At 39.9% G+C, this 15,558-nt stretch overlaps 3 protein-coding genes across 4 annotated transcripts in view; 2 read left to right on the forward strand and 1 right to left on the reverse strand.

Moving 5' to 3' along the window:
- tmem258 (transmembrane protein 258) overlaps positions 1 to 3,311 on the forward strand; it is a 32,175-nt gene extending 28,864 nt beyond the window's left edge. For both annotated transcript variants that reach the window (XM_008306313.1, XM_008306312.1), the window contains exons 4-7: positions 312 to 371; positions 698 to 807; positions 2,930 to 3,058; positions 3,154 to 3,311. In XM_008306313.1, the coding sequence (XP_008304535.1) occupies positions 369 to 371; positions 698 to 807; positions 2,930 to 3,056 (240 nt within the window). In that variant the 5' untranslated portion in view covers positions 312 to 368 and the 3' untranslated portion in view covers positions 3,057 to 3,058; positions 3,154 to 3,311. The remainder of the gene's footprint in view (positions 1 to 311; positions 372 to 697; positions 808 to 2,929; positions 3,059 to 3,153) is intronic.
- A 294-nt stretch (positions 3,312 to 3,605) lies between these two features.
- Positions 3,606 to 7,367, reverse strand: tmem138 (transmembrane protein 138). The gene is made up of 5 exons (XM_008306311.1): positions 7,245 to 7,367; positions 6,134 to 6,675; positions 4,883 to 5,054; positions 4,680 to 4,755; positions 3,606 to 4,596 (listed from the first exon to the last, which is right to left on the reverse strand). The coding sequence occupies exons 2-5, from the start codon at positions 6,259 to 6,261 to the stop codon at positions 4,484 to 4,486; spliced, it is 489 nt and encodes a 162-aa protein (XP_008304533.1). The 5' UTR covers positions 6,262 to 6,675; positions 7,245 to 7,367; the 3' UTR covers positions 3,606 to 4,483.
- Positions 7,368 to 9,418: 2,051 nt separating this feature from the next.
- cracr2b (calcium release activated channel regulator 2B) lies at positions 9,419 to 15,498 on the forward strand. Its single transcript, XM_008306310.1, has 9 exons — positions 9,419 to 10,881; positions 10,959 to 11,070; positions 11,170 to 11,317; positions 12,759 to 12,905; positions 13,011 to 13,101; positions 13,193 to 13,288; positions 13,363 to 13,550; positions 14,527 to 14,598; positions 14,743 to 15,498. The coding sequence occupies exons 1-9, from the start codon at positions 10,558 to 10,560 to the stop codon at positions 14,894 to 14,896; spliced, it is 1,332 nt and encodes a 443-aa protein (XP_008304532.1). The 5' UTR covers positions 9,419 to 10,557; the 3' UTR covers positions 14,897 to 15,498.
- Positions 15,499 to 15,558: the final 60 nt, after the last annotated feature.

The following is a 15,558-nucleotide window of genomic DNA, read 5'->3' on the forward strand; positions in this document are numbered from 1 at the left end:
AGCAGCTGTTCATTCAGGCCAGTAGATGGCAGGCGAGGACAATCTTGTAATGCTTATACAAATGTAGCCCAGATTTTTGTCTTTCAGGCCAAACAACACACTGTAACACTCAAATGATAATAACACAGCTATGGGAAAGTATGAAAATACTATTTTAGTGTATAGTCTATTGGTTAGAAGTAGGTAGTAGAGCAGAATAGAGATGCAGAAATACTTAAAGCACGATAATATGCCTGAGAGGCTAAACTGGGGACAGAAAATGCTCCGTGTCTCAACGTCAACGCTACGTCAGGAAAAAACCAGGAAGTGCTAATCAGTACGTGGCCTTCCCTGGGACGATAGCAGCAGGAGCATCGCTTCATTACAAAATGGTACAATTACTCTGTTTATCTTGTTCATATGAGGTTAACTCTGATGTACAGTGGATCGTTGGTTATCTGTGCACGTCCATTTTAGTTTACCCAAAGAAAGCAATCAAAATTCTGTATGAAATTGTGCTAGTAAGCAACGTTAGCTTCTCGTGTGTAATTCAATGATTTAATTTAGCCGCAGTGCTAGCTTAATGAAACGACGCTGGTTTTATTCGCAGCACCAACCACAAGTTAAACATTCTATGCATTGTGTTAGCAGGAGGTTGAAATTACACGCTGTTTTCTAACCTGCTTGTATCCGCGCTCTGTCTGTGCTGTGGCTGCAGGAACTCGAGGCCATGACCAGATACACCAGCCCGGTGAACCCGGCTGTGTTCCCCCACCTCACTGTGGTCCTGCTGGCCATCGGCATGTTCTTCACCGCCTGGTTCTTCGTGTATCCTTTTACTGCTTGTTGTGCTTCACTCTTGAGGTTAACAGGACAGAGGGGCGTCGTATACAGAGACAAGTGGGTGTTGCAGAGTAGCAAGCAAGATCTTACAAGATCATGTCATTACCTTTGCACTTTGAAGCCTCTACTGCAGGTTCGCTGGTTTTACATCACTACTGGCCAGACTTGTCATTGAACACATGAAGAAGATATTATACAACCACGATTTGGGACTTTTTTTCATTGTTCGGGTCACTTTTTCCCCTGATAACAGTGCACTCAGCGAACTATTTCCTGGACTTTTAAACAAAGTATGATAAGACAGGCAACACAAACATCCATTATATATACACCGCTTAATCCTCACTAGGGTTGTGGGGGGCTGGAGTCTATCCCAGCTGACTTAGGACGAAGGCAGGCGACACCCTGGACAGGTCACCAGTCTATCGCAGGGCTACACTTAGAGACAGACAACCAAGCCAGAAAACCCAGAAAGAACCCACGCTGCATGGGGAGAACATGCAAACTCCAGCCAGAAAGATCCCAGGTGTCCTCACCGGGACGCAAACCGACGACCGTCTGGCTGCGAGGCAACAGTGCTAACCACCAAGCCACCTTACAGCCTGCAACACAAACAGTCAGATTATAAAGGCCCCATATTGTGCTCCTTTTCAGGAAATTATTAGAAATCTGACATGTCTAAGGAATGTGTCTTTTAGCTTTTCAGCTCAAAATACTGCAGCATAGGATTGGTTGACCATGACTGTGTCACCCCTCGTTTCAGCCCAGTTCTGAATCGGCTATTTTAGTGTCGGTAGCTTTAAATACAGCTAAGCTGCTGCTGTAAACACCATCTTAAGGAAGAAGATTCGTTGTGTCTCTGTGATTGACAGCTTGGAGCAAAGCATTTGACAGCACAGCAGCCGACACAAACGTCAGTGCGATTGCTATTTGATTATAATTTTGTTGTCTGACAACAGAAACAGAAAGATGTGTAAATGAGGACCGTTTTTGGAGAGAAGCAAAAATACATAAACACTGGTTAAGGTTAGGATACGCTGAAGCACAACAGATGACATGAAAACACAGTAAACAACTCAGTCTTTGTTTACTGGTTTCAAATAAGTCATAAATGTTCCACCCTCTCTGAATGTCCAGCAGCATTACAGTTTCTACAAAGCTCTGACCTGTGGGATTATAATCAAAACTAATGGTAAAATTAGCTACACAACATGCTAATGCTAAGATTGTCTAATTGTTGTAATGATGTTGCCATCAGAAATATAATTAATCTAATGGGTCTTCAGTTGCTCAGAAGCTGGGAGTCCATGAAGACTCTTGTTTTCACTCAACAGCAGAGCATTGGTGTGTGTTGGGTATAGCTGAGACATTTCAGAGTTCGTAGAAGCAGCTTTAAAAAGACGGTATACTTGGTAGACAGCGAACCAGCTCATCGTGGAAGCATCAGGCAGTGAGGCGGCAGGATTATGCAAATGTTCAGCTAAATGACGACTGGTTCCTCAGCTGGAACCTGACATTCCACGGAAATTCTTACCAGGCTTTTACTTTACAAATTCACAAGAACCAAAAATCACAATAAAAACAGATTTTCACAATATGGGACCTTGAAGTATGCCACCACTTCACTGGTAGAGAAAGCTAACATTCAAATGAGATAAGGTATAATTCAAACTTTCTGTTGTGTTGTAAACCTGTTGGCTGATTTCCTGCTTTAACTTTGACCTGTGTGTACTCACAGTTCTACTGTGTAGTATGGGGCTGTTACAGATACAACCAAAAGTTGCATCTGTATCTCCAAATAAAGTGCCACCTAATTTTGGCTACAGTGTTCAAGAAACATTGAGTTCCTGCAGAATTTGTGTTCTTAATTAAAACTATTAAAGCTTTACGATATTCTTTTTCTGCAGAATGATTTTGTGACATGAGAATGAGACACTTTGTGATTTTATGAATATATCGTTAAATAAGCAAACTGGAAGCCAGTACATGGAGTTACATTTGATACACTATTGACATAAATCTACATTCATATGAGATGCAATAAAGATTAGATTTAGAGTTGCTGTTGGTTTCACTGCAGTCTGAATTTGCCTTAACTTTTCGTCAGTTATGAGGTGACATCAACAAAATACACCAGGGACGTCTACAAAGAGCTCCTGATCTCCCTTGTGGCTTCACTTTTCATGGGGTTCGGTGTGCTGTTCTTACTACTCTGGGTTGGCATCTATGTATGAAGGTACTTTCAAAATCTTGTCCTATAAAAGTCTAATCGTTTTCATTATTTTCAATTCGTGAAACAGTTCCTAAATGCTTGTTATTTTCTTGTTTCAGGCAACTGACTTAAAAGAATATGATACATTCCAGTGGAACAAAGGACATCACTCACAACACGAACTGGATTTGGATTTAATTGGACTGCACTGACAATATTTTGGGATCATAATGGACTCTGGGTTTCGTTTCACAAGTAAAGGGGATTTTTAAAACTTTTGGTGTCTTTCTTTTTTTTAGCCTGATCCTCAGATTTCATAATATGATAGATTAACAGTTATATAAAATGTTGAATAACAATTTTTTACAGAACAGACCCCATGTAATGCAACGTAACATGCGGGTTAAGGTTATTTTGACACACTGAAGGCTATTTGTGGTGCGTTTCACGAGTGGCGTCTAACACCTCAATCCCTGATTAATCTTTGTGTTAAAAATAGAGCAGTCTGTTTCACCTTGTCTTCACTCCAGGATAATACTGACTACCCTAGTAATGAAGGATTACACTGGCATTAGAGAAGGATTATTTAATAAAAACAGCAGGAACATTACTCAAAGATCCCCACTTAGATAACTGGTTTCACAGGAAAATTGGCTTAATAGCATTACATTAATCATGTAAACATCACATACTAACCTTAAATAAGGCAAAATAAACCAACAGGTTTGGTCTTTTTCAATAGAAATTTCAAAGAACACAATAACTAGACTTTGTACTAAAAATGTTCATCACTACAGATCAAAACAAACTTACCTTTGCTAAAATATAAACATTCTTCCACTGTGCTGCATTCTGTCTGCAACCCAATGTTATGTACAAGGCCACAAAGGTTAACCGACTAAATCCTGATTAATACAATACTACATGTGCCATGCTTGGCTTACCTGCCATTGTAAACCATTTAACCGGCTGTCTGCTTGGCTATGAAGAGCCAGTAAACACAAACTGTGGTTGAGACTTTCACCCGCTCCGTTATTGAGCTCCATGTGTGTGCAACATCAGTCTGTTGCTTTGTGATATATATATATATATATATAGTGCAACAATTCTTTCCAAATGTCAAATCTGTAGAGAACCCTCTTGAGAAAAGGGTGGTGCATCATTGAACTGTCCTCCAGTAAATTCTGAAATAAAATTTAAAGAATAAAAAAAGACAGTAATCCAAAATTCAGAGTAGCTGATGTTGATGCGGGCTGCAGGGTGGCGCAGTTGGTAGCACTGTTGCCTCGCAGCAAGAAGGTTGCCGGCTCGCGTCCCGGTGGGGGGCACCGGAATCCTTCTGCGTGGAGTTTGCATGTTCTCTGGATGATGATGATGCCCAGTGTAAGTAATGTCAGATGGGGTTTTCTTTGCAGATCCTTTTAAGTCTCTGTGGGAGCTGTCTTTTCTTCACTGACGAGCTCTGGCAAAGGCATCGCGCAGCCACAAAGAGTCCTCGTACAACCTCGGGTCTCCCATATACTCCGCTGTACGCTTGTACAAGTAGTAATACAGCACAGCCGCTGTTGACAGAAAGAAGTACAGATACTTAATGAGAACAAATCACTGTTGGGACCGTGTATTTCTGAATTATTCCACCTCTTACCTGTTCTCTGGAAAACAAATAGAGCTTGAAGACCATCCGTCCAAACAAAACGGTTTGAATCAAGCCATCGTAGGTTCTGGGGAAAAAAGAAAGACTACTTAGCAGGTATATTCTAGGCAGGGATAGCGCTGGTTTAATCAACTTTTCATGTTCAGAGGAGTTTTAATTTGCACAGCTGTCTGGGAAGGTGTGACAGAACGTACCATCACCCAGCAGTGGAAACAGATGCTGAGGGTCAGGTAAAGAGGGGCAAATACCAGCAGAGCCCTGAATCTCTCCAGCAGCAGAGACACCAGGCCGACCTGGAACACGTAGGTGTTGAACATCATCAGGAGAATGATGATCACGTTGAACAAGATGGCAATGTCCTGAATGCTGCAGACACAGATATCAATGATTTATTTGCAGTGTTTGTTTCTGTTACATTGAACATGGTGGCAAGAACCACAGGTTGGGTGTCAGACATCAAACTGAGATGCTGATGGAGTAAACAACCTGTCAATGCAACAGTAAAGTGTAAACAAAATATATGACAATGACTGAGAGAAGAGTACAAATTACATTTCAAAACAATATATATGCTATATGAGTGAGTACTTGCTGACACCCAGAAATGACGTGCTACAGCTCACCTCTTTATGACAAGAGCTCTGAACAGGAAATTTTAAATTGATGAAAACCACAACATTGTTGAAGCCTAAACTCTTTGCCTCATCAGGAGGATACCAGATGTTCCTTCTATAAAGGCACATTTGCCATATTTCTGTCACAAAACTGGCCATGGAGTAAATACCTGTCGATTCATAAAATCAAGTCTCAAATATGAGTTACCGTGGCAACTTTCATGAGCACATATTTTATACTGTAAACTGAACAATTGTTTGAATTAAACCAACAGTTTTTTTCCAACAATTTCAAGGATGATACATTTTAAAAATTAACCTTGTTGATCCAGCAGCTTTCGAAAATATAAGCATTTCTGTTATTAAAGCAGAACTATAAAAAGCTAAACAATGTAAAGCTCAACTACTTCTTCTAATGTCTCCTTTGCTGTGTTATTTAATTCCAGAATTATTTTCTAGCCTATAACACCAAAACGATTTAGTATAACCATATGTTTCCAACTGAAATGATGAGAACGATGTATAACTACAATCACCTATTATATCATTGATTAATGGTAAAACATGTCAGTTAAATCATTCCTTATCATATTGAAAACAACTTAAGAGAAAGTCAGAGTCTTCAAAATACACACTGACGCCTTTCAGATTTCCACATATTTTAACAGTTTACACATTTGTGAAACAATCACTACCAAAAAATCTGGCAATTTTTTTCTGGACAAATAATTCAATCTTTTATGAAATACATTGTTCAGATATGTTTTTGATTGAGGGAAAATATAAGTATAACAGTTCTGAATCTTTTCAGCATGTAGTTGAGGGACTCACATGAAAAGCACTAGTTGGATGACAGGCGCTCCTCTCAGAAGTTCACTGAAAGAGTTGACAAAGAGGTCATAGGCCAACAGGGTCAGCTGGATCAGCAGCACCAGTGAGTAGTTGCCAGTCTGGAGCATCTTCTGGGGTTGATCCTGCTCACCACCAAGCTTCACAGTCTATTCTACACCGGTCTTCTGGCTGAAGTTCCTTACAGATCCAAGTACTTGATGGTGACACAGATCTGGTAGTTCAATATTCACCAGCTACATAATTTCGTCTAAAAATACTGGCAGAGGTATAAAAGCAAACAATGGGTCACGTATGGTCCATTCACATAGTTATCAGCGGTGGCTTTTTCCATCAGTTGTTCTTTGGATGTATGTACTCTTCACTCCGGTTTGTTCCGCTGTCAAGAAACACTGTCCTTGATGAAAAAAGATCTCTGCGATGATAGCAGGCTTTCCAAGATATCAGACGAGCTGGGTTTGAGCCTGTCAAATGCAGCATATTGACATCTTTTGTGTTGAAAGTTTCCTCATTTGCTACATCACCTGAGAGGAAGAGCAAAAGTAGTGAAAAGACAAAGAATTAATACAAAATGTCCACCTCTGAGGCGCGTTCATTGCTCCGACTTCGCTCCGCAGCCATCTCCGGTGTGGATGAGTGGCTGTTGTAACTGACACAGACAGCTAAATTAGCAGTAAAGCTAACCATGTAAGGTCAATGCCCTCAGTCTGTTACACAGGCGGGCACTGAGAGGTCAAGGCTGGGATTACAGATTTGACCAAACGTAGCTTACGCAGACACCTCCATCTCTTGTTTTTGTTGTTGTTTTCGCGTCGCTCTCCCTTTCTCTCTTTTCACCCATGTAATCTTCCTATGACGGTAGCCTATCGTTATTCAGTCCTGGCACTAGATAATCTTGGAGACGGATAATAGAGTTACTACTGGCTTATTTCCACAACAAATCACTGGATTTGGCACGGGCACAACTGAGATTTTAACTTCGAGGAACTCACTGCAGACTGTGTGCTACGTGAACCACCGCAGACATAGCCACCACAACACTGTTTAACTCTACTCACTGTTACACAAGCACAGTTCACAAACACATACTTACCGGAAAAACGTATGAAGAACGAAAACAGGTTACTCTGAGTCGAGAAGAAACACTAAATTGCGCCTATTTCTACTTTTATCCGCAAACAATGCTGCCCCTCGGAGCCTCCACAGCTGCTTTTTTTAGCGGTAACGGATGTATTTCCGTGAATTCCATGGTAACGCTGCTTTTTACCATAATACCGGAAATAGAGGCTCCACAAATATTCTTCAACAATAACGTTGCCCAAATTAGACTGCTACATAGACCGTGTCAAGATTCAAGACCTTTTTTTTTTGTCACAAACCCAATTACACAACGCGCAGGGAAATTTATTGAGCACCTGTTCCAGATCGAAACAATAATAATAATAACATAGATAGATAGATAGATAGATAGATAGATAGATAGATAGATAGATAGATAGATAGATAGAAAGATAGAAAGATAGATAGATAGATATAAGCAATATATATATCTATGGCGAAAAGTAAACAGGATAGTGAGCAGAACAGAACTGTGTTTACTGATTCGTCATTATTACATTTTGTGACTTATAAAGCTGTTTTGTGGAAATCACAGCGACAAATATAACCATGTAGGGGAAAAATGGAGGCTCTATACTAAACGTTACGGTACCCTCCATCAGCATGTGGCCTTCAGCGCCCCCTAGTGACCGACGGTCATACCTGCCTAAATAAGCGCGAGCTGATCAAAGGTAGTGGACACCTGCGTCCAGCACAGCGGAGGTAAGTTGTCAAACTTTCTTCAACTTCGCTGAACTGACATATACAGGTGCTGTAATACGAGTCATTTAGAAATAATAGACAGCGTTTGTGTTCACTTTGTCTCTGCTATAATATATTAACAACCGCCTGTTTGTTGTGTGGGCTTCTCTTCTTTAATAATAAATGCACGTTGCTACATGCTGCTGGTTTTGTTTTCCTCAGCTGCTCTAAAATTGCTTCTGAAAGCCATTTAATTAGTAATAAGTTTCCAGCTAAGTTGTGTTTGAGGGAAACTGTTGTCTAATGTGCAGTTCACAACCATACTTGTGTGTCTAAGTTCCTGTTTTATCACCAGAGAGCTGTCAGTGTTTTCAACTAACATATGTTCAAAGTTTGCCCACGCAGTCACACCGAATATGGTCTCATGTTGACTTTTTAGCGTTTTTGTAGCATTCAGCATGTTGTTGTCACTTTCCATGAGTGTCAGCACATCTTGCACTTACACCTGGCTAAATGGTATGTTAGTGTCTAGAGGTTTATTTAACCTTTGGTTTGGCTGTTGGCTTGACAGAAAATCCTCAACATACAGTGTTGACATAAGTCTCTTATCAGGAATCTCAGTATAGCCTATATGTTGTGCAGACGTTTTAAAGTCTTCACAGATCATTAGCAAGATGCTTTACTGCTAGTATCAGCACATGTTTTTTTTGTGATTTTATGCCTTTATAGATAGCATGACAGTAGAGATAGGAAGGTGGGACTGTCATTTGCCACTGAGGCTAATTTCAGTGTGTACCTCAGCGTGACGAGATAAATGGGAACATTCGTGATTGCATTTACCTATGTATGATTTATGCTGATGTGGTTCTGTGTAATAGTAATGTCATCTAACCTGAAGACTGTGTGATGCTTGTATCTGTCATAAATCACAGTTTTATGAATGTCCATGGAGAGACTGTGGTGTATTTCCCCCATAGTTCCTCAGAGGGAAATTTGTTTGCAGTTTCCAGTGGTAGTTCTGACAATGCAAACAATTGCAAATGTTTAATTTGCATCTCCTCTCCAGTAGCTATCTGCCCTCCCCTTCAAGTACGCAGTAATTCTTCTCACATGATACCATCCTGTTTTTTACCCTGCACACATCCTGGTGCACATACGTGGCCTGAATTCTCCTCGTCTAAATAAACATTGAGGACAGATGGCTGGGCTGTATGAAGCCACATGTTTCTGCCCAGGAATTTATATGCTGGATAGAAATATGTAAAAGGATTTCCTCTACAACATGCTGTCATATTGGATTCCTATAACACATCTAAAATGTATTAATAACTTAGTGTAATAGCTATTTGTGTTGCTTGTGCAAATTATAGTGCTTTACATCAGTAAAATAATATAGAACCAGGTGCTTCTCTGGAAGATTATTCCAGATGCATGGGGCTGATAATCCAGCATCTCTATGTCTTAGTTCTACTCTGGGAAACATTGAAGAGACCAGAGTTAGAGGATCTTAGGGATCTAAAAAAAAATAAAAAGCCAAAGTCAGGTGCGAGTCCATTAGGAATATTTAAAAACCAAGAATCACAATGTCAAAGTGATTTTGAAAATAATATGGGAGCCAATGAGGAGCCTTTAAAACTTCACATTTGACTTTAAAACATTGCTGTATTTTGAAACATCGCTAGTTTGTTTAAAGATTCCTTTGGGAGGCCCAAGAACAGGGCATTACATTATTCAAGTCTGCTAGAAATAAAAGCATGAATAAATCATTTGAGGTCTTTCTTAGACAGGAAAGGTTTTACGTGGGCAATGTTTCTGAGATTAGAAAATAAATTCACTGTGGCTCGGCCTGACTGATCTCAGCAGCTGTAGATAATGTGCACAGTCACAGTAGTTAGTTTGCTTTGCACCTCATGTTTGACAAGGGAGGACCTGTACGGCTTGCTTCTAGCAATATCTCGAAGCCCTGAGAAACTTGACCTAAATTGTCATTAAATTCATTCTAGTTTCTAGAAAGTGAAAGTGAGTGTTTCTAATGCTGTTTTAGACACGTAGTGATATGAAGGAATAAATGAATTCAGCACATTTGACATTTTGAGGTCATGTGTTCAAGACCAGATGCATACACACCAGTGCATAAAGCCAGTACCTAGTATAAACGTCTTTAAACAAAAGAACAATGTTGTTAGTAGGCCTGCAAGATCGGTCTGCAGAGGAGACTGTGAGATCCAGTTCAGGAGAACATCTACAGGTCAAAACACTTTGTCTGTAAGGGCTAGTAAAAGTGGGAACAGTCTTCGTGCTGGGGTTAGAGAATGTTCTACCTTCTCTACTTTTAAAAAACAGCAAATGGTTGATCGCTAATCAAATCTGTGATCATGTATGAAATCTTTTTAATTGTTTATTTTTCCAAATGTTCTGTCTGTTGTGGTGTTAACTGCTGTTCATGCATCTTTTTAGATTGTATTATGATTCATATGAAACAATATATTTATTATTTTACTAATAACGAGGACTACAGATGGAAACTAGCTGCTAAATCTGGCATATTTACACAAAGTCATTGTGCTGTATGTGTTCATTAATATGCACTGTCCTCTTCTACATAAATGAAATTTAAAAAAACAAACAAATTGCCCCTGCACTGCCCACCCACATCCATCTGCCTCTGTACAGAAATGTCTAAGTGGCTGGATGATGGCGAAGTGCTGGTGGGTCAAGGCAGCGGTCAGGCAGTACCAGTGAGCCCCAGAGTGCGGAGCCTTCCTCCTGGGAGCCCCAGGCCCGGCCGGGGGCGCAGTCCGCTGGCTTCACCCCGCAGCAAGGAGGCAGTGCCATTAAGCCCACCAAAAGAGACCATGGGGAAGGCCAAGGAGCTGTTTGTGCTGTGTGACAAAGAGGGGAAAGGGTTCATCACAAAACGGGACATGCAAGTAAGAAGCCAATTTAATGGAGTAACAAAATTTGGACTGATTGTAAAGTGCTGAACTCTGCGTCTGCTTCTGATCAGAGTCTACAGGGGGAGTTGCCGCTCTCCCCTGAACAGCTGGAGACTGTGTTTGATAGTCTGGACCGAGAGAGCAATGGATTCCTTACTCCTGCTGAGTTCAAAGCTGGGCTTGGTGAGTGTAGTGTGTTGCCTGACTTTAGATGTATGGGCAAAGCTACAGTTAATTAGGGACATGTCATCTGGATGTTTTGTTCTTCTCTGTGTGGTGCAGGTGAGTTACTGGGACTGGAGGAGACGACTGAGCTGAGTCAAGATGAAGCAGATGAGGATGTGGACGAGACAGACTGGTCTCAGGACTCCACTGCAGTCACATTTGTCAACATATTAATGGAGCTCAGTGCTGACAAACTTTTCAAAGAGTAAGAACTCTGTTAGAAATGGATTGCGATTAAGACTGTTCACTAAGATTAGTCGCAACGATATAGCACCACTTGCAGTATATCTTTAAATATTAACCGATATCGTCCTTTTGTTCTCAGAAACTGCCTTAGGTACAAGTTATAGGGGAACTGCTTGGACTTTATGTGTTAAAATTAAAACATATGTGTTTTTGCAGAAAGAAAGGCGAAAGAAAACAAACAAACACTACAAAATGCATTTTATATTTTGTGCATTGGTTTTAGAAAGATAAACGACTGCCGATCTTCAAATCCTAGCAGTTCCATATGAAAATTGGCCATGTTGAGTAGTTTTATGTTTTATTAAGTATATGTTTTTACACCCACGGGCTATTTTATTAGGTACTAATAAATCTCTCTAAAAGTAATCTAGCACACCGGTCAGCCATAAATTCTACCTTAACACAGATAATAGTTCAGTTTTGACCTAGATAAGTATTAAATCACTTAAGAGTTTATTGCTCTTGTCTCACTCCAACCAATCAATGTCGGTCCTTGCTGAGCTCAGTTAAAGGGGAACTTTTCTCTTTACACGGTCACCAAGTGCTTGCTCAAGAGGAATGGTAGAGTTTTTCTAATGTAGTAAATTAATGTGAGCTGCTGACCTTACTATGTGAAGTGCCATCAGATGACTTATGTCCCCCTTGAATTAGTGCTGTATTAATAAAACTGACTTGAAAAGAAGGTTGGATATGCTATGCAGGTTGTAGTTGTTGCAATATAATAAAAGGTGTTTTTTTTTGGGCACCCCTATAGCTCACCTGGTTGAGCGGGCGACCCATGAACAGGGGTTGTTGTTCCCTGACGCAGCGGTCGTGAGTTCGACTTCTGCGCACGACAGTTTGCTGCAGGTCTCTCCCCATTCTTCTGCCCCCTTTCCTGTCTCACTGTCCTAACTAAAAATGGCAAAACGCCAGAAAAAGTCATCTTAAAAAAAATAAAATAAAAGGTGTTATTAATGTTTCACCCACCACTTTTACTAATAAGGGGGGGCAGAACATTTGAAACACATTTTATTGTAATGTAGTCCAGTGGAACAAACTATAACCTTAATAATATAGATGAATTTACAGCTCTCAGAAGATTTTTAAAAATCTAACCATTATAAGGATTGTAATAGGGTTGTATTCGCTTGCAGTAGATTGTAGAGGTGTACCAAATACAGTGGGCAAAAGGTGTATATTGTCCTTTCTTGGGGGAAAATCTCAAAATTGCAATGTCAAAAACTAGTTTCTTCCCCAAACAGCATTTTTGAAATGCATAATTTTTGATGTACATAATGTAATCATACAGTTTGTCATTTCAACTCATTCCCTCCCTGTAATGTAAATCAGTGGAGCCATATGGTAAAGGTTTGATGTTTTCAGTCATTTAAACACTTGTGTGCTGTGTTGTGTGTCAGTCAGCAGGAGCTCCGTTCTCTGTGGTGTGACCTCCAGAGAGACAGACCAGAGCTGCTGAGTGTCCTGGAGGGCGTCTTGGTCCAAGCAGTGTCTCATTTACAGGACGCCATCAGAGAAAGAGACAGTATGGAACAAGCTCTGCGCAGGTCACAGCTTCCTCCCACCTCATGAATCCTGCTCAGTTTAACTGTGAATGTTTGGATCGTGTTGAGTTTTTAAAATAAATTTCACTTTGATTTCCTCTGTTTTAGACGAGAGAGTGAACACGATCAGGTTGTACGCTCCATATACGAAGAAATGGAAACTCAGATCAAAGAGGAGAGAGAGAAGCACGTGGCTCAGGTACAGACAGGTGCTAGTTAGTCCAGCTGTTGTGACATCTAATGCAAGTGTTGGTTGAAATAGAATTTAATGTATTTATTGTGAAATCAAGGACAGTATTAAACAGAAGCAGAGAGGGCAAAAAGTTGAGGAGGAGCTGAGGATGCGGGAACAAGAGTTGGAGAACACACTGAGCAAACAGAAAGAGGTAGGCGTCCACATGATACTAATGCTATTTCTAAAAAGTGTCTTAATGTTAACAGAAGCTGTTTTCGTTCTTAGCTCGAGACTAGAATCCAACAGCTGAGCAGCGAGCAAGGAAACGTCAAGGAGCAGAATGAGCAACTGCGGAGACTCAACATCCAGTTACATGAGCAGGTGGAGAGCAGCAGAGAGCAGCTGCAGGTCGCTCTGAGAAAACTCAACATGATGCAAAACAGCGCTGCCCAGGAACAGGTGGCCAGACAGAGGTGAGCAGCCAAAAGCACAAAAACATGCCTGAAGCTCAACATCAGATTCAAATCGTCTCTGATAATGATAATTTTGTTTCAGAAGTGTTTCCCTCAACTGAAAGAAAATGTGTCATGACAGCTGGGATTAAAATCTCTTTTTCTGAGGGAGACGAGAAGCCACACTATTCTAAAGTTACAAATATAAAATTAAGAATGACACAAGTGACACAGAAACAAAGTAAAACACTTTAGAACATCCTAGGGGATTGAGAAAAACTAAATAAAATCCAGCTTAGGTGTTGCAGTTTGACTATTCAGTTACACATCTTTCGATTAGAACTTTGAACTCTTCCAGTGAGACAAAACCATAAAGCTGTCGTGTGTTCTGAATTTTATTCCAGGAGCAGAAGGCAAAATAGGAGAAGGCTGCTCTACCAAGTTCAAAGCAAATTCTGTAAATACTATAATTACACAAAAAATGAGCAATAAAAAGTCATGTGATCTCAATTTTTAGTTACAGACAACCTAACTAAAAGGTGATTTTGACCAGAAGAATGCTACCGAAGCCTAAATGAAGTAAAAACATTCACAACTTTATGTTACCCAAGCAAAAATACCCAAATATACAATAAACAAAGAACGATTACTGTAAACAGTCATTTGGATGTGTTTTCTCAGTTGAAAGCATAACTGACAACTATGTCCCTGATCATATTTGTAGGAGGATGATACTGCTGTAATTACAACAAATCCACAAAAAGACCAAACTAACAATATCAGTCTGTCAGCTCCAAGCTCAGTGGTTTATACTGAAGACACTTTAAAACCCATTGCTTCTATTGACACCGATTTTCATTGCAATAAAACAACATGTCAGAGGAATAGCCTATGTGAGACTGAGTTGTAGTTTTGGTCTTTTCATGGGATTTGTTTACCGTAGGAAAAATATCGAATATCACCAGATTTAAACAGCCTTTTGTTTGGCTTCCTGTAGAAATGTCATAAAGGTCTCAAGAAACATGAAGAAAGAAAAGGAGAGTCTCTTGAGACAACTGGAGATACTGAGGTCAGTCTGAACAGCCACTGTTTGCTGTTTTAATAAAGTTCTTCTAAATTAATGATTGTAATTTATCAGTGTTTGAATTCTTTTGTGTCTTCTTTATTAATTTAATCACTCAGCAATGTGACAAATTTCTCCTTTTTGTGTCAGGGACATGAACCAAAGGCTGCGAGATGAGAAAGATGCTCAACAGTCTCAGAAGAGGGTTAGTCACAGACACTCTGTCCTTCCTAATCTGCCATTAACTCATTACCTCAGACAAGATCTTTGTACCCCGAGGACACAGCACGGTTACCCACCCTAAGCTAAGTCTTGGAATAGCTTCATCCTCTGGACAATGATTATTTATATGGGCAGCTGTTATTGTTTGGTTATTGATTAATGTCATGGACAAGCTATTAGCAAAGTTGCAATGTTGTTTTTCTGTGAATGTGGTCAGTGAAGTGAACGATTTTGTCGAATAGACATTTATTCTGTCTTGTGTCAACTTGAAGGAAAGGTGTTATATTGTATATATGTTTGTTAGTCATATTGTACATCTTATGCTATTTATGCAGGCAAACTAAAGTGGGTTCAGTCTAATAAACCCTTTATCAAAGTTCTCAAACGACTGCTAATTTAGCATTTCTCCGCCACATTCTCCACGTTCTTTGTTAACGTAAAGCATTTTTGCCAAAGTTGTTTACTATCGGTATCTTTTTGGACTCTAACTTCTTGCTGGATTTCAGAACAATGAATCTGACAGAAAATGCAAAATATTGATTCAAGAAACTGTTTTGACCACAACACCATAAACGCCTGTTGGTTACATCCTGTTTTTTCCTTGTCATATAATTTATAAAAGGAAGTGTAATGTTGACAAATGACGATGATGTTAAACTACTTTGCAGCAGAATAAATGTCAAATTCATACTGCATTCCTGCTCTTTAAATGTTGTTACTGCATAGAAGACAGTGTTGACTGAT

Source organism: Stegastes partitus, unplaced genomic scaffold (assembly GCF_000690725.1).
Source record: "Stegastes partitus isolate 25-593 unplaced genomic scaffold, Stegastes_partitus-1.0.2 Scaffold3642, whole genome shotgun sequence".
Taxonomy (NCBI): Eukaryota; Metazoa; Chordata; class Actinopteri; family Pomacentridae; genus Stegastes; species Stegastes partitus.

Coding starts and splice junctions, on each gene's coding strand:
- tmem138 (XM_008306311.1), bottom strand. CDS start 6,261: ATGCTCCAGACTGGCAACTACTCACTGGTGCTGCTGATCCAGCTGACC. Junction 5,055..6,133: donor ATCCAACTAGTGCTTTTCAT/GTGAGTCCCTCA, acceptor CTGTGTCTGCAG/CATTCAGGACATTGCCATCT. Junction 4,756..4,882: donor GTTTCCACTGCTGGGTGATG/GTACGTTCTGTC, acceptor TTTTTTCCCCAG/AACCTACGATGGCTTGATTC.
- cracr2b (XM_008306310.1), top strand. CDS start 10,558: ATGAAATTTAAAAAAACAAACAAATTGCCCCTGCACTGCCCACCCACA. Junction 11,071..11,169: donor TGAGTTCAAAGCTGGGCTTG/GTGAGTGTAGTG, acceptor TGTGTGGTGCAG/GTGAGTTACTGGGACTGGAG. Junction 12,906..13,010: donor ATGGAACAAGCTCTGCGCAG/GTCACAGCTTCC, acceptor CCTCTGTTTTAG/ACGAGAGAGTGAACACGATC.